The sequence below is a fragment of the Aethalodelphis obliquidens genome, unplaced genomic scaffold (assembly GCF_003676395.1).
Source record: "Aethalodelphis obliquidens isolate GAN/ISIS:26980383/991018 unplaced genomic scaffold, ASM367639v1 scaffold24, whole genome shotgun sequence".
In the NCBI taxonomy this organism is placed as follows: Eukaryota; Metazoa; Chordata; class Mammalia; order Artiodactyla; family Delphinidae; genus Aethalodelphis; species Aethalodelphis obliquidens.
This window is the reverse complement of record NW_020837968.1, coordinates 1,221,940-1,249,583: the sequence shown is the minus strand read 5'-3', so window position 1 is coordinate 1,249,583 and position 27,644 is coordinate 1,221,940. Positions and strand designations below refer to the sequence as shown.

Below are 27,644 nucleotides of genomic sequence, written 5' to 3'. Positions count from 1 at the left end.
AGCTTAGGGTGTCACACTCAGAACAATCCCAGTTCTGTGCTGTCTTCGGTGAATTATTTTTGGTATCCTTTGCCCAACCTCAAAAATGTTCCATTTTGGAAGGTAAATGAAAAGGCCACGTAAACTAAGTATTAACCTTTACAACCTGCTTAAGCTCATTTTATAAATTCTAAGAAATACTGGTCAAAGAAAGAATGAAAGCTTTATATTTCAATATATAAATACCTGGATTTTTATGGTGCTATCTTTAATTTTCTGAAACTTCCGTTTCTGTATAAATCCTTCCATTCTAGCCTGAATAACGATAACACTGCTTCTTATTTGTAAATAAACTTCTCTTTGATGTTTTGCAGACAAAAAGGCTCTGTGGTGATTTTGTAAAACGACTGCTGCTTCTCCATACAATAAAAACTGTTTTCTGGTTTGCCTTTTCCTGAAATACCGCTGTAAAGTGATAGCTGCCCTTTTCTGCTGAATGAATCTTCTTCGATACACAGCCATCTGAAGGAAGGACTGAATTCGCACAGCAGCTCGCTTGTGCTTTTCCAATCTTCTTGTGACCATTTTACGAAAAGCTTTTTGAATTGTTACTGCAGCCTTTCTTTCAGAATGATACTCTGCTTCCTGTAAGGGACCAACCAGAGAAGCTTTACACCGCCTTTGAACCGTAAGTGCTGGGCTTTGGCCAGCTTCATACTGAGTTTCAGTTCTGTGACAGCAGAATGCAGTTTGGGCAGCAGGGACTGCCATTTCTTCTTCGGGCATGTTTTTAAATTTCTGTCTAAGTTTCATGCCGCTAAGCGCAGCCTGAATAGGTCTTACAGATTTGTGAATGGCTAAAAATTTTTTCCTTTCCATTTGTACTCTGGCGTATGACCTGTAATAATTCTGTATAACAACAGTTGCCATTCTCTTTGCCTGATAATCCACTCTGGCCCTGTACATTCGGTAGAATGACTGAATTCGGGTGGCAGCCAGGTGCATGAGTTGGATACCCCTTCGTGCTTTAAAGCCTCTGTAGTAAGACTGTATACAAATGACTGCCTGGGTTTGCACTGCAACTAGTGTTCTGTACCTTCTTTGAACAAAATCTACCTTTGCTCTAAAGTGGAGATGGTGCTTCCTTGTTTTAAAGGCTCTAAAATGCTTCTGAAGAGTAATGGCAGCCTGATGCTGCTTTTCCTGAATCTCTCTCCTTATAATCATATCCTGAAAGTCTGCTTGGACACAGGGTGCTGCTTTCTTGAGTGCATTGTGTTGAAGAGCTTTCTTTTTATTGGCTCTATATCTTTCTTGTACTACTTTTGTAGCCCACTGAAGCTTTTGGTAGAAAAAATACTGCCTGTACATTCTGTATGTGCTTTGTATTATGACAGCAGCTCTGTGCTTTTCCCTTAAAAGCTGTCTTGCTTTCATCCCCTTATAGGCAGCCTGAATGACCACTGCAGAATGCCTTTGTTGGACATAATGCTCTCTTTGCAATTTTGCAGCTCTGTATGCTCGGTAATGTTGCTGAATGAGAATCGAGGCGTGTTTCCAGGTCTGAAAGGTAAGGTGTGTTCTGTGCATTCTGAAAGTTGCCTGGATGAGGGCTGCGGCCCTGTGCATCTCCTGTAACTTCTTTGCCATCAGCCTTCGGTAAGATGGCTGGATTGTAATGACTGCCTTCTGTAACTCCAAGAATTGGTGCAAGTGATGTTTGGCACAAATGGTGGCTCGATATTTCCTCTGAACAAAAATGGCTGCTTTCTTGAGGGAAAGGAACCTTTTCCTCATCACTAAAGATCTAAACCTGCTCTGAATCAGGGTTGCAGAGGCATGCATCCTTTTCAATTGTCTTCTGGTTTGCATACCCCTGAATGCAGCCTGGAGGACCACAGCAGAGTGTCTTTGCTGGAGGTAGAGCTGCCTCTGCAGCAGTTTGGCCCTGCTTGCCCGGTATTGCTGCTGGATGACCCGCGAGGCGTGCCTCCAGGCCTGGTATCTCACACGTGCACGGTGCCTTCTGAAAGCCGCCTGGAGAACGGTAGCAGCCCGGTGCATCTCTTGCACCTTCTTCCTCACCACCCACCCTCTGTACCAGGACTGGATTTTGAGGGCTGCCTTTTGTAACCGTAGTAACTGTTGTAAGCGATGCTTTGCGCAAACATTTGCACGATATTTTCTCTGAATCCACACAGCGGTATTCCTGAGAGACAGGAATCTCCTTCTCATCATCAGAGTCCTAAATCTCCTCTGAATCATAGCCGCGGCTGAGTGCATGACTTTTAAGTGTCTTCTAGCTTCCATCCCCCTAAAAGCAGCCTGAATGCAGATTACGGAATGTCTCAGTTTGTTATACCTTTGAAATTGTATGTTCCTTTCCCTCACTGCCCGGTACTTTTGCTGCACCATTCTTGTCACCTTCTTCAACTTATTAAAATAAGCTTGTTGTCTGTGTCTTCTGTAGTGGGACTGGATGAGTGTTGCTGCGGTCTGCATCCTTCTCAGGGTCTGTCTAACTCGTCCTCCTCTGAAACTGGCCTGGAGAATGGTAACAGCTTTCAAAGTTGTCAGGTACTTTGCACGTTGAGTTCTACCCTGATGATATGCTCTGTACCTTACCTGAATTATGACGGCTGCTGTTCTCATTTGATGATATCGCCTCCTTGATTGCTGCATTTTAAACACGGCTTTAATAAGAGTGGCTGCTGCGTGCAGGTGCTGAGTCTCTCTTCTTACTGTAACACCTCTATAAACAGCTTGGATTTTCACAGCCGCCTTCTTTAAAGTAAGATATTCCTTACGCTGACGGTCTGCAATTTTAATATCTCGATACCACCTCTGAATTATAACAGCTGACGCTCTGTAGGTGGCGTACTTCTTTTTGGTTTGGTAAGCTCTGTAACTAGATTGTATAGCGGCTGCCGCCTTGTGGTGCTCCTTTATTTTTTTCCTCACTCTCATACCTCGGTAAGCTGACTGTAGGATTACTACTGCTGCTTTGGTTTTCAAATACAAATGATGCTGTTTTCTCCCAGTACTGTAAGCCCGATAGTACATTTGAATCAGACAAGCCGCTTTTTTCATGATTTTCCACTTCTTTCGCTGCACGTACATTCGGTAGCACGACTGTATGAGGACAGCACATTTGTGTTTCTTCTGAACCTGTCTTCTCGCTGCTCTGCCCCTCCACGTGGACTGGAGCATCACTGCTGCAAGGCGGAGTGCAGTGTACTCCATCCGTTCCCTCCTCCCTGCAGCCCGCGCTCTCAGATGTTGCTGGATGACGGATGCTGCCGTTTTTAACAACCCGAACTCTTTCTGGGCCTTGGCCATTCTGAAAGCAGACTGAATCTTCACTGCAGCTTGATGTTCCCTTCTGATCTGCTTCCGAACTTTCCAGCCACGGTAAGCGGACTGTAGAGAAATCACAGCTGCCCTTGTCTTTAAAAATTGTGTCCTTATGTCAGAAGCAGTCTTGTGTGTCCTGTACCATCTCTGAATCTTGAGAGTAGACTGAAGCACAGATCGATATTTCATCCTCTTACTGTAGCCTCTAAAAGCAGTTTGAATTTTAAGAGCAGCTGTAGATTGTTGTTTGATTAGCTGGCGTACCTTATAACCTCTGTAAGTGGCCTGCAAGCAGATAACTGCTCTTTTGACTTGCAAGAAGTTCTTCCTCTGATTGACCTGCGCTTTGTATGCACGATAGTAACTCTGAATGACAACAGTTGCTTTATAGATTTTCAGGTAGTACAGGCGCATCTTTCTCATCCTGAAATGAGACTGTAGTGAAACAGCAGCTTTTCTCTGCAACCTCACTTGCTTTCGAACCAGGTACCCTCTGACAAAAGCTTGTAGTTTGATGCAAGATGCTCGCATGTGTTCTTCTCTCTTTAGTGCAGCTGCTCTTAAATGTAAATATTGTTTACGAGTTTGCTTCATCTTGACGATGGACTGTAACTTCACTGCAGCATTTTTTAGCCTCAGAAATTTTTTTCTGGAAACATAAGCCCTGTAATATGATTGAATCCTTATAACAGATGTGAGGATGTGAATAAACTTTTTCCTGGCCTGCATCCCTCTAAATGCAGACTGCAGAACAATGACAGCAGATCGTGTCTTCTGGTAAGAAGCTAGAACTTTCTTGGCTGAAATGTAAGCTCGAAAATGAATCTGAATTACAAGGGCAGCTTTCTTCATCTTCTTATATTTCTGTAGTTGTTGATGCTTCCTTATGTGTGCCTGCAATCTGATAATATTTTTCTTAAGGTTTAGAAATCGAAGTCTGTCCTGTCTCATTCTCCAGTATGACTGAAAGACACAAGCAGCGGTGATCTGTTTGCGTAAATTACGAGCTTTCATTCCCCTGAAAGCGGCCTGTAGTCGGATGGCTGCAGCCCGTTTCTGCAAATAGCTGGTGCGCTCAACCTTTCCTTTCAGATATGCTTTGTAGTACTTCTGGAGAGAGAGGATAGACTCTTTTTTCCTTTTATATAACTTTTGGGCTTGAAAGCACCGAAATCTTGTCTGAATGATGACAACGCAAGATCTAATATGAATGTATTTCCGTAATTCTCTCTGCATCCTGTACCAGGATTGTATGACCATGGCAGCTTTCTCTTCTTTAACCTGTTTCCTGACACACCGTTCTCTAAAAGCTCTTTGCAGTGTTATTGCAGCTTCTGTTTGTAGCTGCATTTTACGTTGCCTCCATCTTCTGAACGCAGACTGGATTATAAGGGTTGATGATCTTAGCATTTCATATCTCTGTTGATCCTGCTTTCTTCTTAAACAAGCACGCCAATGCCTCTGAATTGTAACTGCAGCCCAAAGGTATCGTTTGTAAGAAGTAACAGCAATGATCATTCTTATCCTAGATTGCAGGATGATTGAATAATATTTCAGCTTCAGAAACTGTTTTCTAGTGGAATATCTTCTCCAATATCTCTGAAAAAGGTAAGAAAGGACACAAAGTAAAATAGACACATCTTTCTATACTTAACACCCTTGAAAGTATTAACGTTTCTAACATTTGCTTAAAAACAAAGACATTAATTTTAAAAGCAATATATTTTTAAAGAAGATACTTATCTCTTTTGTTTCTAGTTTAGTTTCTGTGTTGATACAACTGTAGCCAATCCAAACTAATGATATTTATATGGCATTTGTATTCAGGAGACATAAGAAATATAAACAAGTTTATGCTATATTAGAATGATATATTAGAAGATTTAAAATGAAACTATAGTAATATTCTGCTATCTATTGATTCTAAGTAATTTCCTATGAATGTATCTCTGGATCTTATATTTTCCCCTTTTGTCAAGGTTGCTAAGCTATCTTATAATGATTGAAAACTGTTTATAGGAGGGACCCTGTGTTACAGGCCTGGTAACATCAACACAGGATTTTGAGAAATATCACTGAGTCACAGCACTCTCTGAGTCAGTATTTTCATTAAGAATAAAATTTAGGAATTATAGATACATGGTTAAAAAGTAGGATTCTGGAAAGACTTGAGAAGTAATAAAGCTTTTTCCTCTTGCTTCCTTCCCAACCACCCCACATTCCCTAACTCCTTAGTTATCCCAGCAACATGCGAGCTACAAAGTCTCAAGTGGATCCTGGCTACTGGTTATCAAGCTCTGGACGTTCTTCTCGCAATAAGACCATTCCTTTGTCCAAAACACTCCAAATATTGCTGAGATGTGGCAGGGACTAATGGAAGGATTAAAAGTCTCAGAAAAAAATCATCAAAGATACAACTAAGAACCAAATGGGAATATTAGAACTGAAAACACAATAACCAAGACAACAGCAACAAAAAACCTCACTGGCATGGCTCAGTAGCAGAATGGAGATGACAGAAGAATCAATGAACTTGGAGATCAATACAAATTCTCTAGGCTGAACAAGAAAGAAAAAAAATGACTGGGGAAAAAAAGAGAAAGAAATGTCTCAACAAACTAAGAGTAGAGGGGAACCTCCTCAGTATAATAAGAACATTTACACAAACCTACAGCTATCATCAGATTTAACGGTGAGAAACTAAATGCTTTCCCTCTTAGACCAGGAATAATACAAGGATGTATCCTCTCACCAAGCCTATTTAGCATCTACTAGAGGTCCTACCTAATGCAATAAGAAAAGGACATAAAAGCTATGCAGACAGAGAAGAAATAAACCTTTTTTTTGTTCATAGATGACATGATCATTTATGTAGAAAATTCAAAGAAATGACAAAAAAACCTCCTGGAATAAGCAATTATAGCAAATTTGTAGAATATGGAAACATTAACATTATTAGCAAAAAAAAGAGAAATACTTAAGAATATGTCTAACAAAATATGCACAAGATCTGTCAGAACTACAAAACTGTGCTGAAAGATAACGCAGAATATCTAAATAAATAGAGATATATCACATTCATAGATAGGAAGGCTGGATTTTGTTAAGATGCCAGTTCTTCCCACCTGGATCTATCAATTCAATGTCGTCTCAATCAAAATCTCATCCAGTTACTTTGTGAACACTGGCAGACTGCTTCTAAAGTACATAAGGTGACGCAAAATACCCAGAATAGCAAATACAATAGTGAGGAAAAACAAAGTTGGAGGACTAACATCATACAACTTCAAAAGTTATTATAAAGCCACAGTAACTGAGACAGTGTGATACTGGCAAAATAATAGAAAAATAGATCAATGGAACAGAATAAGGAGCCCAGAAATAGACCCATGCAACATAGTCAACTGATGTTTGATAAACAAACAACACAACTGAATGGATAAAAGATAATTTTGTCGGGCTTCCCTGGTGGTGCAGTGGTTGAGATTCTGCCTGCCAGTGCAGGGGACACGGGTTCGTGCCCCGGTCCGGGAGGATCCCACATGCCGCGGAGCGGCTGGGCCTGTGAGCCATGGCCGCTGAGCCTGCACGTCCGGAGCCTGTGCTCCGCAATGGGAGAGGCCACAGCAGTGAGAGCCCCACGTACTGTAAAAAAAAAAAAAAAAAAAAGATAGTTTTGTCAACAAGTGGTACTGGAAGAAGTAGACATCCATATGAAAGAAAAGTGAGTCAAGCACTAACTCTTAACCTTTCACAAAAATTAACTCAAATAGATCATAGATCTGAATGTAAAATGCAAAACTATAGAACTTCTGAGAGATAACAATAGAATATCTAAGTAACTTTGGGTTTGGCAATGGCTTTTTAGATATAATGTCAAAAGTATAATCCATGAAAGAAAAAAAATTGATGTCAGAGTTTATTAAAATCAAAAAAAAAAGTCTGCCCTGTGAAAGACTGTTAACAGAACAAAAAGATAAGCCATAAACTAGGAGGAAATATTTATAAAATATAAATCTGATAAAGGGTTTGTATCCAGTTATACAAAGAACCCTTAAAACTCAACAATAAAGAATTCAAAAATGGGCAATAAGAATTTTAAAATGGGGAAAATATCTGAATGCTTCACCAAAGAAGATATACAGATTGTAAATGGCATATGAAAAGATGCTTAACATCAAATGCACTAGGGAATTGCAAATTGAAACAGCAATGTGATGCCTATACACATCTATTTTTAATGGTAAAGTCTAAAACAGTGACAACACCAAATGCTGGCCAGGAAGTGGAGCAACAGGAACTCTCACTCATTGCTGGTGGGAATGCAAAATGGTACAGCCACTTTGGAAGACAGTTTGGCAGTTTCTCACAAACCTAAATATAGTTTTGTCATATGATCAAGCAATCCCATTCCTAGGTACCTACCCAAAGAAGTTGAAAACCAAGTCCACAGAAAAACCTGCACACAGGTGTTTATAGCACCTTTATTCATAATGGCCCCAAATTAAAAGCAACCAATACGTCCTTCAATAGGTGAAAGGATAAAAACGACTGTGGTACATCAATATGATAGAATGTTATTCAGCAATAAAAAGAAGCAAACTATCAAGGCAGGAAAAGACATAAAAGAAACTTAAATGCATATTGTGAAGTGAGAGAACCTATCTGAAAAGGCTACATATTGATGAGTTCAAATTATAGGACATCCTGGAAAAAGCAAAAGTATAGAGACAGTAAAAAGATCAATGGCTGCCCAGGATTTTGCAGAGGGATAAGAGATGAATACGTAAAGCAGAAAGGATTTTTAGGGCAGGATTTTTGTCAAAGCACAACTATACCACATAAAGAGTGAAACCTATGGAAACTAAGGACTTTAGTTAATTAAAATGTTCATAAATTGCAAAAAGCGTACTATAAAAAAAGAAAGCAAAGCTACAGAAATGAAAAGTATCTGCATTAACAGGATATTATTCTCATGTACTCTTTAAAATATTTATTATGATTGAAAGCAAAACTTATAACATTGCCTGATGTGATTTTATTTGTATGTAGGTTTAATAAATAAGACCGCTAAAACATAAAAGTGGGGGGAGCAAAGGGACCTAGATAGTGGTAAGTTTTCTACATTCCATTTAAAGGGATAAAATATTGATTCTAAGTAGATTAAAAGTTTTGTATACTGAAATGCCTATAGCAACCAAAAAAAGGCAAAAAACCAACCAAACAAACAAACCCCAAATAACCAAACCCCTGTACAAGGGGATAAAATAATAACTAAAAAGAAAAATGATAAACTAAAATGTAACACTAAAATGTATTCAAATAATTGAAAAGACAGGAAAGGGGAAAGAGAAGAATGAAAGAAAGTGAACATTCAGAAAACGAAACAATAAAATGATAGACCCAAATCCAAGCATATTGATAAATATCTGAAATATAAATCGTATAAATCATCAATTAAAAGATAGAGATTTTCAAAACATAAAAACTATATGTCAAGACTTTAAGCCATATATAATGATGTAAGCAAATAATAAGTAAAAGAAAGGAAAAAAATATACCCTGCGAATGATAATCAAGTGAAAGCTGGAGTGGTTATAGTAAGAGCATGCAAGGTTGACTTCAGAGCAAAGAAAATTTTGAAGGATAAAAAAGGAACATTACACAATGATAAAAAATGATTTAAAAAAATTCAACTCACCAATGATAAAAAATGATGATAAAAAACAAAACTCAACTCACCAAGAGGACATAAAAATTCCAAATGTGTATGCACCTAACAAAACATCTTCAAAATACAGGTGGATAAAACCAAAGGGAGAAAGATATATCCACAATTATAGTTAGAGACTTAAATACTGCTCTCTTGGTATAAGACTAAATAAACAGAACACCAGTTAGGATATAAAAGAACTGTTAAATATCGTCACCCAAGTAGATCTAATTGACATTTATAGAACACTCCACCCAACAACAGAATACACATTCTTTTCAAGTACACAGAACATTCACCAAGATCAAAGACCAGCAAACTCTGTCTGTAAAAGGCCTATTAAGAGAAAATAGTTGCAAATCACTGACAAACAACTTGTACCCAGAATATAGAAAAAGTCTCAAAACTCAATAAGATAAGCTCTCAATTATAAAAATGGGCAAAAGATTTCAAGAGACACTTCATAAAGAAGATAATCGAAAGGCAATTAAGCATTTGAAAACATATACATAGCCATTAGGAAAATAGAAACTAAAACCAAGACACCACTACACATCCATCAGAACGACTGAAAAACATGGAAATCCGTGTTGCTAAGGATATGGAGCAATTAGCATCCTTACACTTTGGGGGTAGGCAGCAAAGTGGGTTAAGCCACTCTAGATACAGTTTGGTGATATCTTATGGAGCTAAACATACACTTACCAAATGACCCAGCAATCTCATTCCCAGCTGTTTACCCTAATGGAATGAAATCACCTAAAACTGGAAACAATGCAAATACCTCTCAACAGATTAATGTATAATCAAATTGTGGTACATCCATACAATGGAATACTATTCAGCAATGAAGGAGAATAAACCACTGATACATGCAACAACTTGGATGAGACTCAAAGGCATCCTGCAGAGAGGGAAAAAAACCAGTCTCAAAACTTACCTACCGCATGGCTCCCTTATGCGACATTCTCAAAAAGGCAAAACTATGGGAATAGAGAGCAGAGCTTGGGTGCCTGGGGCTGGGTGAGGAGGGAGAAAGGACCGCAAAGAAATAGAATGCAACAGTTCTTCTGGGAGATGGAACTGTTCTGTATCCTGATTGGTGATGAGAGAGGTGATGATTTCACAACTGTGTTTAAACACATGTGTATGTGTGTTTAAATCTGTGGAACCACACACCAAAAAAAGAAAAGGACATTTTACTGAGGGTTAATTTAAAAATTTTAATTTTAATCAAGGTAAAGTTAAAATTTATTAAATTTAAATTTAAAAAAATTTATAATATACCTAGGAACAAATGAAGATATTTAAGACCTCTTGCATCAGATCATAAAACCATTTTAGGAGACTTTTAAAGAAGGCCTAAATAAATAGGAAATAAATACCACGTTTAGTAGCTAAAGATATCAATTCTAACTAAACTGACCTATTCAATTAAATCTCAATCAAATTCCAATATTTTTTAAACTTCAGATTCAAAACGTGTGAAAATGCAGAGGACTTTAGAATAGCCAAAAACTTCTTAAAGAAAACAAAGAAAGTTTTATCTACCAGACATCCAGATTTCTTGTAAAACTAGAGTACATGGCTCACTGGTAGACAAAAAGAACAATGAAATAGAAAAAACTCTAGAAACAGAACCACACATATAAGAATATTTTATGTATGCTAAAGATAGCACAGCAGGGCTTCCCTGGTGGGGCAGTGGTTAAGAATCCGCCTGCCAATGCAGGGGACACAGGTTCGAGTCCTGGTCCGGGAAGATCCCACATGCCGCGGAGCAACTAAGCCTGTGAGCCACAACTACTGAGCCCACGCGCCTAGAGCCTGTGCTCCACACCAAGAGAAGCCAACGCAATGAGAAGCCTGCGCACCACAACAAAGAGTAGCCCCCGATCACTGCAACAAGAGAAAGCTCGCACGCAGCAACGAAGACCCAACACAGCCAAAAAAATAAAAAAATAAAAAAATAATTAAAGATAGCACAGCAATGAGGCAAGTGTGGTCATTTCAGTAAATTGTAACTGAAACAATGGCTATCCATATATACAAAAAGAAAAATGGTCCCTAACACAAATCATATGCAAAAATTAATTTCAAGAGAGATCTAAATGTGAAAGACAACACATTAAAGGATTCAGAATATAATACAGGAGAATATCTTCAAGGCCTTAGGTTGAAAAAACACTCCTTAAATGGTTCAAAAAAAAAAACAAAACCCACTAACCATAAAAGAAAATTAAGATCTTTCACTGAAGACATAAAACTATAAACCACGGTCTGGGAGAAGACATTTAAAACCCACATATCCAACAAAGGTCTGATAACCAGAATAGATAAAGATCTCTTACAAATCCACAAGAAAGCAAACAATCAAAATAAGAAACGGAAAAAAAGATCCTTGAAGAAACACTTCATGAAAGAAGACTTTCAATATGAAAATGTGTTCAATGTCATTCATTATCAAGGGAATGCAAATTAAATCTATTCTAAGATACCACCACACAACGACCAGAATGGTGACCAGGATGGCTAAAATTAAAGAGATAACTTCCAAGTATTATAAACAGCTGGTGGTGCTATAACCACCTTAGAAAAGTCCTTGGCAGTATGTACTAAAACTGAAATATATATACTCTAAGACAGACAGTTGTACTCGTAGGTATATGCCAAACAGAGTGAATATATTTCATACCAAAAGGCACGTTCATAAAAGCTTTAGTCATAACAGCTCAAAACCAGAAAGCCAGATGTCCATCAACAACAGAACAGACAAATAAATTGCAGGATATTATAAAATGAAAGTTAAATCACAGTTACACTCAACAACACTGATAAATCTCCACAAATTTCATGTTCAATAAAAGAATTCACACTGTCTGAACCCCTCTATGTAAAATTCAAAAAACAGGCAAGACAATATTAGAGCATTTAAGAAAGATGTATAGGAAAAAGGCATGATTAGCATACATTAGAATAATGGTTACCTTCGGCTGGGCTGGGGGATTAACTGATTGAGAAATGCCTTCTGAGAGGCTAGCAATATTCTATTTCTTGACCTAGGGTGTGGTTACGTAAGTATTCACTTAGTGAAAAACCATTAGGCTCTACATTTGTGTTTTGTGCAATTTTTTATGTGTAATATTCCACATTAAAAAAAAGGTTCAGAGAAAGAGAATTTATTAAATCAGAATCTCTCACTTTCAGTAGTAGTAGCCAGAAACAAATCTCCAAGTTTATAAAATAGATAAAATTCAATGGCATTTACATAGGGTAAATTTAAATAGTACACCTCTCTGATGTCATTAAAATAGAATGTAATAACAAAGACTAACATTTGGATGTAAGAAATATGTCCATTAAGTAAAGTAGATAAGTTAATTTTTTTTTTTTACTCAGTAGAAAAATTACATAGGCATTCTATAAACTGATAAGTAGTATTTCCAGCACTTGCCAACTAAGTGGGTTGGAGAGGAAGATGTACACTGTTATCCGCAAAGAAAAATTTCCAGGACTCATAGTAAAGATGCAAAAGAGAGTGTGGCTGGGTTTATGGATATACAAGGTAGAAGGGTACAGTATGCCAGCATGACCCACAGTGCAAGACTGCAGACCTCTAATGTAAAGCAAAGAAGACAGCACGGGGTACAGAATTAGACTGTTCCCTCCTTCAGAGCAAAGGAGGTGTTTCGATTTGTTTGACCCTCATGCTGAACACAGCCAAGAGTTTTACATGTAGCAGGGAGGTATCAAATATTTGTTAAGCTTAAGTACTACATAAAATATAGAAGCCTAAAATATAATAATTTAAAACTTTATCATATTTTACTTTCTTAAAAATGTCATTAAACCCTTTTAAATTCAAAAATTCGAATACTATACCTGAATAACAGATGCTGATTTATTTTGAACTTTTTCTAGTTTTTCCTTTTTTAACATTAATAATTTTCTCTTCGCTAAGAGTCTTCGCCAATATTTCTGAATGACCAATGCTGCGTTGACCTCCTTTTTGAATTGTCGTTTAGTTAGAAAATTGATTACAGCTGACTGAATAATTCTTGCAGCTTTGTCTCTCTTCTAGAAAAAAAAAAAAAAGCACTTACTCACTTAAGACCCTAAACCATTATTTGTAAGAAAATCACCTGTTAAATATTAATCAAATCGATCCTGGAAATAAAATGTCCCCCAGACTTATTGTAAAATATGCTCATCACTTCTGGGCATGTTGAAATAGCTGATATATTGTTGAACATATTGAATAGATGTGCAGATATATTTATATGATAAAACAAAGATTCCTAGGAAATATCATCCTAAGATAATGATCACAGACATGTTTGATTTATCACAGATCATCGGTAATCAATATAAAGTCAATTTAAATGTGGTATGTGTCTCAGATTATGGTGCAGTGAATTCATGTTTGATTTTTGAGAAAGGGATGGATTGTAGGAGAAAAAAAGAGACTCTAAAACAAATGCTTTACAGTATAAGGTGGTACTGTTCTGCTACAATTTGAAGAAAGGAATTCACAAAAAAGGAAAGGCAAAATACCCCCCTTTATCCCCAGAATACATGGTGGCTTTAAGCCATAGAGGCTGAAAAGAACAGAGTACTGGGTTGTGATAACTGATGCCAGGACTGTCCTGCAGCGTCGGTGGCCAGAGAGGAGCTGGCTGTCCCGGGAGCGCTAGAGGCCAGTGCCCTGCACATCTCTACTTCTTACTTCTAATCGTGAATTAGTATGAATAATAAAAGATTAAATACCAGGTGTCAGGCACCATTCTAAACACTGCAGGAATGATTCATCCAACCTCACAACAACCGTTAAGAACAGATGAACAGGCACTACTCTCATGGCCATGAGGAAACTGGGGCTGAGCGCTCAGGTAGATAGTCAGTCCACCAGGAGGATGGCCAGGATTGGACATAGGTAGTCTGGCTTCAGAGTTCGTGCTCTTAATCATTTTGCTATACTCTTCAAGGCTAGATCTATCACTTCAGTTCACCTGAATTAGAAACTGGAATATAAATTATTCATCTAGTGAAAAGGAACAACTTAGAGATCGTCTGATAACCCTTTGCATTGCTGTCTGGGACCACGCACTACGCAAGAGTGGGCTCTACACAGAGATTAGCAGTTTGCCTCTACACAGAGATTAGCAGTTTCCTTGGGAAGGGATCAAACTGCTATTCTGACAGAGGAAAAAGGGAACTAATGGACTGAAACATATACTAAGGAATGGTGGGGGCCATATATTGGATCACACCCTTGAGTGAGGAAAGACTAGAAAGTTCTAAAATTAGGCTGAGGAATTATGTCCAACAAGTGGATTAAGCCATCTAACATCATTGTCAGTGCCCTGTGAAGCCTGTGGCCTTTAAGGCTATAAAGATCCAAGTTAAAAGCACACCCCCCTTCACCAACACCCACAATTTCAAAACATATCACAAAGCTACAATAATCAAACAGTGTGGAACCAGCATAAAGACAGATATATAGAACAACGTAATAGAATAGACTGCCCAGAAATAAACCCCCATGTAACTGGGTAATTGATCTTTAACAAGGGTGCCGAGATCACTCAATGGGAAAGGGACAGTCTCTTCAATGAATGGTGTTGTGAAAACTGGTGTTTGGATACCAACATATCAAAGAGTGAAGTTGGGCCCTTATCTCACACCCTATGCATTTATTAACACAAACTGGATGAAAGTCCTAAACATTCAACCCAAAGGTATAAAACTCTTAGTAGAAAACATAGGGTAAAGTTTCATAACATTGGATTTAGCAATGATTTATGAGATATGACACCAAAAGCACAGGCACAAAAGCAAAAATTAGACAAAATGGAATTACATCAAACAAAAAATTTTGTTCATCAAAGGACACAATCAACAGAGTGAAAAGGAAACCTACATACTGAAAAAAAATTTTGCAAATCATATATCTAATAAGGAACCTGTATCTAGAGTATATAAAGAATTGTTACAACTCAACAATAAAAAATCAAATAACCCAATTAAAATATGGGCAAACGAAGATATTTCACCAAAGATGACATACAAATGGCCAACAAGCATATGAAAAGATGCTCAACAACACTAATCATCAGAGAAATGCATATCAAAATCACAATGTGATATCTCTAAACTACTACAAACAAACAACCAGAAAACAACAACTGCTGGCAGGGATCATGGAGTAGCTGGAATCTTTGTTCACTATTGGTGGGATTGTAAAATGCAACCCACAGTGACTACTATTGGAAAACAGTATAGTGGTTCTTCAAAAGAAATCAAAAATAGAATTACCATATGATCCAGCAATACCACTTTTAGGTAGATCTCCAAAAGAACTGAAAACGGGGTCAAAAAGAGGGATTTGTACACTCCTGTTCATAGCAGCATTATTCACAATAGCCCAGAGGTGGAAGTAACCCAAATGCAAATTGAATGGATAAACAAAATGTGGTATATACACACAATGGAATACTATGCAGCCTTTAAAATGAAGGAAATTCTGCTGCAGGCTACAACATGGGTGAACCTTGAGGGCATATGTTAAGTGAAAGAAGCCAGTCACACAGGGACGAATATACTGTATGATTCCACTTATATTAGGTGTCTAAAGTAGTCAAAATAGGAAGTAGAAAGGTAGTTACCAGGGATAAGTGGGGGAGGAAATGGGGAATGGTTAATGAGTACAAAGTTGCAGTTCTCCAAATTGAAAAATTTCTGGAGATCTGTTTCACAATAATGCAAATATACTTAACACTACAAATGGTAGTGTTCGGTAAACTTTAAAACTAGGAATAACCTAAAACACAGTTAAGATGGTATATTTTATGATATGTGTTCTTTACCACAGTTTAAAAGAAAAATATTTCAGGGGAATAAAAAGCACCCAACTGATTAGCTTAATAAAGAATACAATGCAGTTCAAAAGTAGCTTTTGAGTCAAAAGCTCTAAGGACCAGGGGCATTTTTGGATGCAATAAGTTGATGTAAAATGAAACTGAATTCAGCTTGTAGATCATCTCAATCTCAAGCAAACTAATGTGGAACAATTGTATGTGACATTAGAAAAGCTACAGAAGGAAAGTAGATAAGTTCAAAGAGCCAAATATATTACAAAAACTAGCAACTATTTGAAAACTTACATAAACCAATGGCAAAAGTTCCCATACCCGCAGTCACTGACCACATGTCACCATTTTTAATTCTACCGTGTGGCTGAGCCAACGTGTTACCGGTTTATTTTTATTTTGCTTTGTATATGTAAAGGATTTACTTTGCTTTGGAACTGGTGCCTATTCACTCAGGAAGAACTAAGAGGTAGAATGTGTCGGGGACCCTTGGATAACCCTGCTTCATTCGTCAGGGAATTTGGGCTGTTTAGCCAATGTTTCTCCATCACAACAAGAGCTTGAACCATTCTATTCTCAATAAATAGTTTATCTAAATTACAATAATGACTAAAGGAAAATATAGAACCTGGAAAATAGCTACCTCAAGGTAATGTTTATGTGCTTACTAGCTTGTGATATTTCTACAGGAATGTGAAGGGAACCTGCTGCTTAATGTTCCCAATAGCAAATGAAGAGGTATACTTGGATCTCAGTGTGATTGTATAAGAAAAGGAGTATTGTCACCTGGAGAAAGGAGAGAAGCAGTGGTTTTCCAAAAAAAAAGGGAAATTTCCAATACTTGGACAAAGGAAATAAATCAAGAAAAGGGATCTTGTGAGGAAAAAGCTAAGAAATTTCTGCAATTGATATGTGTGATTAACACAAGACTACCTTGAGCAGAAAACTAAGATTTCATTACCAAAAAAAAAAAAAAAAAACCTAATTGATACCTGTTTCTTAAAATCTTAACTGTCTCATTTATTGCCATATAAAAAGAATTAATGAACTAATTTGAGGACTGGCCAGGAGGGTGCCCTCCCTGAAAACTTTGCTAAAACAATTCTCCAATAAGCCTCCAGAAGTGCAAGTTATCCTCCAAGGATATGTGGGCAAGGAGGCGGACCCTGGGAAGATAAGGGGTGAAAGAAGGCACAGAGAATACGTGGCAGCAGAGAACACCCCTTGCGAGTGTAAGCCACTGCCTACTTCCCAAAAGTTACTACCAAGACTTAGTGGGGCCAGAGCAGATTATTTCAATTAGTGTTATTTCCAGGTCTGATATGGTGTGAGAGAAAACATGGTATGTTTATGATTCGCCAAAATTTAGCTACTTTATAGCTACTAAGAACTTTATCATAAGTGCATTGTAATTCAAAACCGAGGAGCAATCCTGGGTGAAATGTATTTCTGAAACAGATCTGATAAAATTTCTTAAGCATGGCTGCTTCTTTGATTTCTCCAAATAAATACAGCATCATTAGTGGAAAGAGTACTGAGATAAAAGGATTAAAATAGTTTTTTCAATTTGATCAAGGAGACCATTTCTCAGATTGTTAAAAATGATATTTTTCTCAGAACTCAAGAAAACTCTTATTTTATGTTAATGCAAAATTCATACTACTGGGGTTGCAAAGGAAAACAGTAAATAACATCCTTCTCCCTGTGCTCAGGTCCTAAACATTTTGAGAAATAAAACGATGGAAACCAAAACACTGCTTTTAAACTAACAAAGGATAACCTAGAAGACAGTTTCATGGCAGACAAAATGAGCTGGCTAATTGAACTGCAGAATCAGGCAGGCGACACCCAGGCCCGAATGGCACTGGTTGAGGTCAAGTCTTCCAGAGCACAGCATGAAAAATTAAAGGAAAACTCCTGTTTCCCGGAGGCATGTCAGAGTCCAGGAGGAAGGAGGGAAGAGCTGAGTCAGACCTCCCCAGTTAACTTTTCACCAGTTTACAACGTGGTTAAGGTACTCCATGTCCCTTGGGGCAGAGGCTGGAAGAAATATTGAATGAAGGAAACATGAGGAGTTAGGGGAAAATGTTCATCCCCAACTCGAAACACACACAACTATGAAAATTACCTCAGTAATTTCCTACCTCGGTAAAACGTAAGAACAGTATCAAGAATCAATCAGCTGACATCTTATGAACTACAGTTTAGGTTATAGTGTTTTTTCATTTTTGAGGAGTACCTGATGGCGTTTTAGATCCTTTTTTAGCTTATATTTTCTCCAAGTTGTTTGTATAAGTCGAGCGGCTCTCGTTTCTTTACGAAGATCCAAAAGCCTCGCACAAAGAAATGACAAATAGGTAATAACCACCTAAGAGATAACATAAAAGATGAAAACAGAAGTTTCCATGAGACAGAGAATATAAAACTTCCTGTCGTCTGAGACTCTGATTATTAAGAGGTATTATTGGTTAAGAAACTTTTACTTACCTTCTCGTCGGGAATTGTATTTGACATATCTGAGTGATGGATCATAGCAGGTATTCCACCGAGGTCTCTAGCTGCAGACCTGACCAACTGAAAATTCTTCTTTTCGTTTTCTAGGAGTTCTTTGTATAGTTCCGAAGTATTTTCTGCAATGCAAGTAAGAGAGAGAGATCAGATTAGACTGCTCTTGCCAGAAATCAGACAGGCCAATGAAAAAACTGGAAAAGTTAACCAACCAAAAGGGACTAACCCTGATCAAGTGCTTTAAGAGACAAATCCAGGGAACTTTCATCAGATTCAGACGATGAGTTTAACACCACAGAACCAGTTTGCGTACACTCTACGGTTTGGGTGGTACGCTGACATATGGCAGCAAAAGGCACATAGCAAGGATGGTAGTGGTGGATCAGGTAACATAACACCCGGCCATCTGAGAAAGACACTGTAAAATTCTCCACCTGATTGGAAATATCAGAAAAAGAATGAACTGTATTTAGATAGGAATATAGATTCTAATGGTTTTCTAGTCCATATTTCCTTTGAATAGCTGACTATCACGTTAATTTCTAGTAGCGTCTAGTATAATACCATATGCACGGCCAAATCCTCACCTATAAAATATCAGTCATATTGTTGTTCTGGGTTGGACAGTGTTCATCAAAAATTCATGTCCTTCCCAGAATCTCCGGATGTGACCTTATTTGGATACAGGGTCACTGCAGGTTTAACTAGTTAAGGTGAGATCACACTGGAGTAAGACGAGTTCTTAATCAGACGTGACTGGTGTCTTTATAAGAAAAGGAGAGACGCAGAGACAGACACACAGGGAAAATGCCGTGTGAAGATGGGCAGTGATGGGAGTGATGTGTCTACACAGCAAGGAAGGCCAAGGGTTGCCAGCAGGACCGGAAGTTAAGAGAAAGGCATGGGACACATTCTCCCCTAGAGCCTCAGCACTAGGGTCTTCAGGGCTCTCTAGTACTTAATTAAAACATAGATGATTACCCATATATTTGATGGTTTTTCTGTTTTATATTCCTTACCAGATATTTTATTCATGTGTGTCAGGACCATTTATTTTCATGTATTTATACTTAAACGTACATTTCATACAGAAATACAGGATCGATCTAACAAATGATTATAAAAGACACAGCTTAGACTCATCTCCTCCTCTCTAACGTCCCTCTGTGTTTTATTTGCATTCCCTCTTGTAATGAGGGTGTGATCCTTTGGTCCACAGTTCAATGCAAGTATCTCCTATTAAGACTCCCAACTAGGATATTTTTTTTTTCTTGGTGATATATAAAGTAATCGTGCATTATACAATTGGTGACAGATTAGATGACACTAGGTATGTGACAGTACCCTTACTCATTAGAGGAAAAGTTTGCTTATACATATCAACTAAATTATTTAAGAAATTAAAGAAAATATTTCACATGCTAAGTTTGACTTTAACCAAAATTTATTTAAAGAAACTGGGCTAAAACAAAGAACTTACTTTTTTATTATAGAAGTCACAGACAGCATTTACCCAATCCATCAGTAGCTTTACGCTTTCACTATATTGTTCAAAGTGACCACTATGCCTTTTGTCTTTTTTCTTACTGATAACAGCATCAGAATGGCATGACAGTGCAGACATTGTTCTCTTCATACTCTGTGTGTGCTTTAAAAAGTCAATTTCTTCCTTTAACTGATCTAAATTAAGGGAAATATCCACCTGAAATACGAAAAGAGGACACATATCTTTATATTTTTCGTATATTATATTTTTGACCCACAGAAGCTAAAGTCTTCTATTATCATGATTTTTTTTTAAGGCAAATACAATCTACGTGGAAGTGATGGAATGTGTAAGTGGTTAAGTGCATGGGATCTGCGGCCACGCAAGCCTGGGTTCTAATCTCCTCTCTGCTTCTGTTCAATGCTGAACCCTAACTCCAGTCTCCTCCTTTCCCTATGAAGTAATGACAATTAGCTACCTTATAGGGGCATTGAGAAGATTAGACTGGAATATACTTAAAGCAGTTACCACAGTTCCTGGGACAGAAGAAAGTCTAGTTAGTAATAACTACTACTGTTAGTCTTTATTTGACGCAAAATGCTTTTATAAATCAATATTGAAAATTTATGAAAAGTACAAAAGGTACCAAATGTACAATACCTGAAAAGCCAATACTATCTTCCAAAGCAAAGCCAGAGTTTTTTCTTTGTGCCTATCCACAATATCCTTAGAGAGGATTGTATTTCCTGCAAATGGAAAGAGAGTCCGTTAGCACAGTGTATGTACACATCAATTTTTAGTGAGAAGAAAAGTCTTATAGTTACTCAATTTTTACCATGCTCATCATTCAACTGAATTCCTCGTGATTTAAGAACTTCAAGAACAATGTCAACATTGTGCATCTTTTGAAGACGACTTATTGCAGGAATCCTGAGTTTCTTTGAGAGATTCCAGTTTCGTGTGAGAAGTTCCATGGTTCGCCTAACAATAGAGGAATTTTCAGATGAAATTGTTAGATAAAAACATACATGAAAAATGAACTTCATTTAAATAAAGTAATCACCCACATCAATCTTCCCGATTTAAAGGGTTTTAGGTTAGAAAGACCCCAAAATACTATCTCAAAACTCTGTTGCTCCATAGTTAGCAAATAGAGTTATTTCTCATTTAAGTCGGGGGGTTAAGGTCTGTGAACAGAATGTAAGAATGAAAAATAAGATGCACACACACAAATGCACACAGGAACAGAACAACAAGGTTCTATAGGGAAAGGAAAGGAAAATGGACATTTATTGAAGGGCTACTGTATTCTACACTCAAGTAAGTGCTTTCTTTTATTTTAGTCCCCATGGCAAATCCCACAATCAGGCATTATTGTCCCATTTTTGGCAGAAGAAACCAAAGCCCAGAAAAGTAAAGTAAATTGCCTGTGATCATACAGCTAGTAATGACAGGACTAGCTGTATCAGAGCTAAAACCCAGTTTTACAGTTTCCAAAGCCATGCTCTTATACCTATACCAGATAAGATAAAAATGCTTGAGTGCCTACCTTAAGAAGTCATTTATACCACAGTTTAAATCAAACTCTTAGTATCATGTAGTGTTTTACACTAGACAAAGATCCCTGTTTCCACAGAAAAATCAAGCCCCAACTGATTACCATATATAGTTAAAATTTCGCAGAATTGTTTACAGAACCGTATTTCTAAAGGTTAGGAAGCAATGTACGATCATTGTAGGCCAACCACTCAGTCAACGTCTGAAGCGTTTCTGCAACACTAGACTGACTGCCACCTACAGCACCAGTGGATTAACCGTTCCCAAGTATCCTCAAATGACCTTGAAGACCTATGGCCATTTTGCTGACACTGAAGAAAACAGAAACTTGGTATGCAAGATCGAGTCTCTTAACTAGCAAGAGTTCCTGACCAATGACAAAGCATCAACACCCAACACTGGGAAATCCTCAGTAACTCCTATAAAAGCACAAAAATGTCCTTCATTGTCAAAAATAGCACTGAACATAAAGCCAATCACTGCTCCTCCTGGACAGTGGAAAAAGTCTAAAATCGTGAATTCCTACTGGCCAGAAAACAGATGTGGTGGCTTGGATTTATGAAATGAAAAATTAAATATAAAAATAACATGGAAAACATTATCAGCAAACGCTCTGGCCTATATGGAAATTACTCAAGTGAGAGGAAGCTACAGTAAAGTTCAAAAGACTGTTACCTTGCCATGAGAATATATGATCAGAAAAGAAAAGAAAGTTCATGGAGACTTAATTTAGAAGGCAACAAGGGACATGCATGCTGTTTTTGAAGAACTGGGGATTCACAGAGATATAGGGATCCCTTCCTCACAAATGTCAAACGTAATATAAATTAGAGAGTTTCCTAGAAACAAGACGGATGTCTTCAATCCACCTGTCCTAAAGAAGCCAACCAAGGCACAGTGTAAAGGCCACTCCTTCCAGAGCAGGCACTGGTAACTGTTGTCACACCAAAGCCAATGTTGAGGATTCCAGTTTGTTACTGAGGAAACAGCGTGGGATCTGAAGCCAGACATCCGGAGCTGATGTCCACCACCACTGTATAAAACCTGGGCAAGCCACTTTACGTCTTCATCTCACGTGTCCTCACGTGTAAAACACGGTTAACACGACTAAAACTGGTCTCAAATGATGCACTCATGAACCCACTGCAGACGTAAAGCATTATTTAAATGTCTGCTAATTTAATTAGTTCCATGCATTCCCCAACTCCTTTTCTGGGGTATCAGTGGTTCCTACTCAGACACTGTCACATGCCAGCAGGGAGAAAAAAATGTGGATAGGAGACAAGGTTTCTGGGCCTAAAATTGACACCATTTTCCCAAACTTATCCCAACTCTTTTAAACCCTAGATTTATCCCGTTACGTAAAGGAGCAAGAAAGATTGTGTATGTATAGAAAAAAGTGTTTTCCAGAAAATTTTAGTCTATTCTAGTGAGCAAAATAATTCCATTTCTTATACTTACACAAGACGCACCCCACACTGCAAGTCTACAGCAAGATTTGTAACAGCAAAATCAAATTCATCAAAAGGTGTCTGAACATGGTTCACAGGTAATCCCAGGAAGCTCAGGTGACGGGAAAGGTCACCTTCACCACCTAGGAAGTTTCGTGAAAAAGCCAGAAGAATTTCTTTACTAGCCTATGGAAAAACAAGTGGCAGCTATTATATTCTAGAATTATAACTTTATTTACAATGAAAACAAATTCTTCAAATCATTCTGTGCATATAGAAATAAAATTAATAGTAGTATAAAAAGACGGTCAGTTTCATATCCTGTAGTAACAATGCGAAACTCATATATTTCCAATTTAAGACCTTTAAAGAAAGTGCTCATAATTAATAATACACTCTAAAAATTAGCATTAATTTGATAACATACTAAATTAGGAAAGAAATTTTCTCCCAAATTAATTCCTCAGAAGCATAGTGACATTCATTCTCAAATCAAAGTTAAGAACAGGGTGATATGCTGGTGAAATGTCAACCAATAAAAAGTTAGGCAGGGTTAGAACTACTGGGTAGGCGTTCTTATTCTACTCCAGAGTCCTGTTCTTTGGGAAACTCACGTTTTCTAAGGAGGAAATATACAATAAAAACAGGCAAAAGTCTTAACTGTGAAATATAAACCAAATATAAACTGAAAACTATACCTTGAACTCAGCATCTTTACAGAAGAGGCAAGGATCGTGATCAATAAGTCTGGAGATTTTAGCATAATCAAGGAAACAAACCAGCAGCAATAGCTTTTTCAATGTAAACTTAGACAAAGCTTCTTCATGACCTGAAATAAAATACAAAAAAGCCTAGCAAGTTAACCTGTGCCCAAGTTTTTTTTTTTTTTGGTTCTGAATCTATTTTTCTATATTTATTTATTCTGTTGTGCTTTTAGTCTATATATCCCTACTAAGGATTCTTGAGATGTGTTTTATATTTTAAAGTCAAATTATCTTGGAATTCTTTATAAGATTATAAAACTTCTTATATTTACCTTTTTTTCTGGCTGGGTTGGTTGCTTTGTTTTGGCAGGGGGAACGTAAATTGGTGCAGCCACTATGGAAAACAGCATGGAGGTGCCTCAAAAAACTAAGACTAGAACTACATGTGATCCAGCAACTCCACTGCTGGGTATACATCCAAAGAAAACAAAAAGGCTAATTCAAAAAAATACATGCACCCCAATGTTCATAGCAGCATCATTTACAAGAGATGGAAGCAACAACCTAAGAGTCCATCAACATAAGAATGGGTAAAGAAGATGTGGTATGTACATAATATATAGACATACAGATATATCTGCAGTTGAGGCAGAACCACTTACCATCTCCATATAGATGAGGAACGGTCGGGTGCCGGTACTCGGCTGCAATATCAGGATTCCAAAGCAAGCGATTCAGAATAAACATTGCCAACCCTGTGACGTCACTGTTGTCTTCCAAAGGGATGAGTTCTCCATATATTGTCTAAAAAGAAATTCATGCTAGAGTTGGGACTGTGTCATCTCTAAGGGGCAGTGGGATGCAAAAGGGGAAAGACAGACAATGACGGTCTAAGGAACTGGCGCTGTTCTACGTCCTAGATAGCATGGGAATAATAGGAATATTTGCTACAACTCTTTGGACTGAACATATACGTTTTGTGCAATTTTTAGTGCATATAGTATATTTCACAATGAAAAAGAGACGAAAGCTCATGACTAAGACAAATTCTTAAAAATCATGTGACAAGTAATATTTACATTTTAATTTTTTCCTTTAAGAACTATCAAATGTAGGCCTGTTGCTCAAATTTAATTATAACTGTCCCACAGAATATATCATGAAGGTACAACAGACACGTAAATAATTCTAAACTTTCGAATAGTTAACAAATGGAAAACCATCTGTAAACCATGGTTCTAAACTATCTGGGACGCTCAGATCTGTATATAATCAATGACTAAAATATGTCACTAATTTAACATCAATATGATTAGTATTAACGATTTTTAAAGTAATCAGAAAAAACTAAAAATATATCAAATTATATTTTATAATCTTACACTGACAAAACTAGACAAAAGCATGGGAAAGTATTAATATCTGCCAAAATACAGAAATTTTATCTTTATTTACTTTTTTTTTTTTTTGGCCTGTGATGCTTTTTTAAGATCCTCAAAGGTCACACCCACTAGCAGAACCCTAAGGTGTGGTGTAAAGTAGAATGTTTTGTCCACAATTATTCATCCCTTCCTTCCCTTTAAAAGGTCTTATTCCCGAGCTTCCCTGGTGGCGCAGTGGTTGAGAATCCGCCTGCCAACGCAGGGGACACGGGTTCGAGCCCTGGTTTGGGAAGATCCCACATGCCGTGGAGCAACTAGGCCCGTGAGCCACAACTACTGAGCCTGCGGGTTTGGAGCCTGTGCTCTGCAACAAGAGAGGCCGCGATAGTGAGAGGCCCGCGCACCGTGATGAAGAGTGGCCCCCGCTCGCCGCAACTAGAGAAAGCCCTGGCACGGAAACAAAGACCCAACATAACCAAAAATAAATTAAAAAAAAAAAAAAAAAAGGTCTTATTCCCAATAAATGGCATAGACTTGCTGTGTCTCTTGCAAGAGAACAAATATTTCTGCCTCATTTGTGTCTGGACAGATAATGCACTTTGGCCAGAAATACGGTTGGTAGTGATGCACACTACATGTAAGCAGAAGTTTTCAAAGGCATTGCATGTTTCCACCGAACTCTCCTATGTTTTACTTCTGCCACAAAAAAGCTATGCCCCAAATAGACAGGTTCTACTTTAATTGAGGTTCTGGAACTATTTGACATGTGAAAGCACAGCCAGGTGATATATAATTTTCTAATTAATCTTTCACTGAAAGAAATAAGAAATTGAATTGAATTTCAAATCAATTGAAATAAGAATTAAAGTAAGAAGTCTTAGCAAGGACACTATCGAGCTGAGTGACCAGAGTAGGCTTCTTATTCATTGCCTCAATTCCTTGATAAATAGCCAGATTATTGTAAAGATTCCTTTCAGTACCAAAGTTTTTTAATTCAAAAGCCTAGAAGTAATTGAAGCAAGAATGAGATATCCCACATGACAAAAGCAAAAAGCCTGAACAAAATATGAGTACACCAGTAAAAGACTGAAGGAAATGGAAACACTGAGGATTGTAATAAAAGAATATTTTTAAGAGTCAACTCCTAGTGGCTTTCTAATTCAGTTAGTTTTAACATTCTAAATATTATTGAACCAGGCCCCATGTAAAAAACTCAAATTCCGATGACGTTTCCATGAGAGGTGTTCCATCAAAATGGTTCCAAAGGCATCAGACTGGTGTAGATTCCAGTCCCGACCAGTCATTGGCATTCAGCGAGTCACTTAGCATCTGAGCTTCTGTTTTGTCAGTGAAGTTGAAATAATAATACATACCTCACTGGGTTTTATAGAGATTTAAATATGGAAATGTATTTACAACACCCTGGCATTGTCATTGGTAAATGCTCAGAAAGGAGCTAACTATACTTGTTATTACATCTGGTACCAAATTATATATTGTATATATTTAAGAAACTAACAGGAAAATTGCTGTATAACAAAATGGCAATAATATATAATGATGGGGTCTATTAACCTAATGAGCATTTATTAAGGGACCTTAAATTTCATACTGAAAGATCAATTAAGCTAACCAAATGACTTTATAAGTGAAACCATCATTTTATTAAAGAGTCTATTAAAAGTATATAATAAAAAGATGTTCCTTTTTTCAAAAACTGAAAGGTGTACTTACCTCTAGGCCGATTCGTAGCCACAAAGGATTATATGACAACAGCCAATTCAAGACTTTCTGTCGTTCTCCTGAAATACATGTGAAAAGCAAGTAAGCTCAGATCACTAATCAAATAGAGACAGTAAATAAAATTTCATGGAGAGAATTCAGTGGCCAAAATGGAAAATCACATATATGAAATAAGTTAAAGTATACTTCCACTCTTTAATATACATACATGATCACATTTAAGTTTGTGAAAGTTTAGGCCACAAAGTGAAACCATGTACGTATATTTGACTCTGAAATAAAAAATTTCTAGAGTGTTTTTAAACAATTAATCTCAAGATTTCTATAATCTTCTTACCCACATCTTTCCAGAGGTGTCTGTCTTTTCGAACAATTAACCGCCTAGCTTCAATTTCAATTTCAAGCTTTTTCATAGCTTTAACCATTTTTTCAGAAGTAAATAAGCGACACGCAGCACGACGTAATCTATTCAAACTGCAGCGAGCGGTATAAGCTCTGAGAGACACTTCATCCTTGGTAGGAGCTCTCGGGACACTTATTTTATGTTGACTCTCCAGTCCCAAAAGAAGAGTGGAAGCATTTACTGGGTAAAAACGAAAGAAAGAATGTTTTTGGTTAAACAATATTTATATACATTTTAAAACCCTGCAATAAATGCAACTGACGATGGCCAAGACAGAACCTATTCCCCGCCCCTTCCAGCCTGCTTCTTCTCTTTCCCACCTCAAAATAAAGGTGTCGCCATTCACTCAGAACCTTAGGCCATGCTATCATTGCAACATCTTGGCTCTTGCCTTCAAACTGTACCCCAAGTCTAACCATTTCTCACAACCACTATTGTCCAGGTTCCAACATGATCACCTCTAACCCAGACTAATGGGAGAGCCTCCCTGACTGG

At 37.5% G+C, this 27,644-nt stretch overlaps 1 protein-coding gene across 6 annotated transcripts in view; it reads right to left on the bottom strand.

Annotated features, from left to right (window-relative positions):
• ASPM (assembly factor for spindle microtubules) overlaps nucleotides 1–27,644 on the bottom strand; it is a 67,494-nt gene that overhangs the window by 16,431 nt on the left and 23,419 nt on the right. For 5 of the 6 annotated variants that reach the window (XM_027122145.1, XM_027122147.1, XM_027122146.1 and 2 more), the window contains 13 exons: nucleotides 27,084–27,329; nucleotides 26,738–26,805; nucleotides 24,284–24,425; nucleotides 23,616–23,746; nucleotides 22,928–23,103; nucleotides 20,745–20,890; nucleotides 20,570–20,655; nucleotides 19,904–20,125; nucleotides 18,650–18,857; nucleotides 18,403–18,545; nucleotides 18,155–18,283; nucleotides 12,929–13,123; nucleotides 226–4,932 (listed from right to left, as the gene is read on the bottom strand). In XM_027122145.1, coding sequence (XP_026977946.1) covers nucleotides 226–4,932; nucleotides 12,929–13,123; nucleotides 18,155–18,283; nucleotides 18,403–18,545; nucleotides 18,650–18,857; nucleotides 19,904–20,125; nucleotides 20,570–20,655; nucleotides 20,745–20,890; nucleotides 22,928–23,103; nucleotides 23,616–23,746; nucleotides 24,284–24,425; nucleotides 26,738–26,805; nucleotides 27,084–27,329 — 6,599 coding nt within the window. The remainder of the gene's footprint in view (nucleotides 1–225; nucleotides 4,933–12,928; nucleotides 13,124–18,154; nucleotides 18,284–18,402; nucleotides 18,546–18,649; nucleotides 18,858–19,903; nucleotides 20,126–20,569; nucleotides 20,656–20,744; nucleotides 20,891–22,927; nucleotides 23,104–23,615; nucleotides 23,747–24,283; nucleotides 24,426–26,737; nucleotides 26,806–27,083; nucleotides 27,330–27,644) is intronic. The other variant, XM_027122148.1, reaches the window with a different exon arrangement.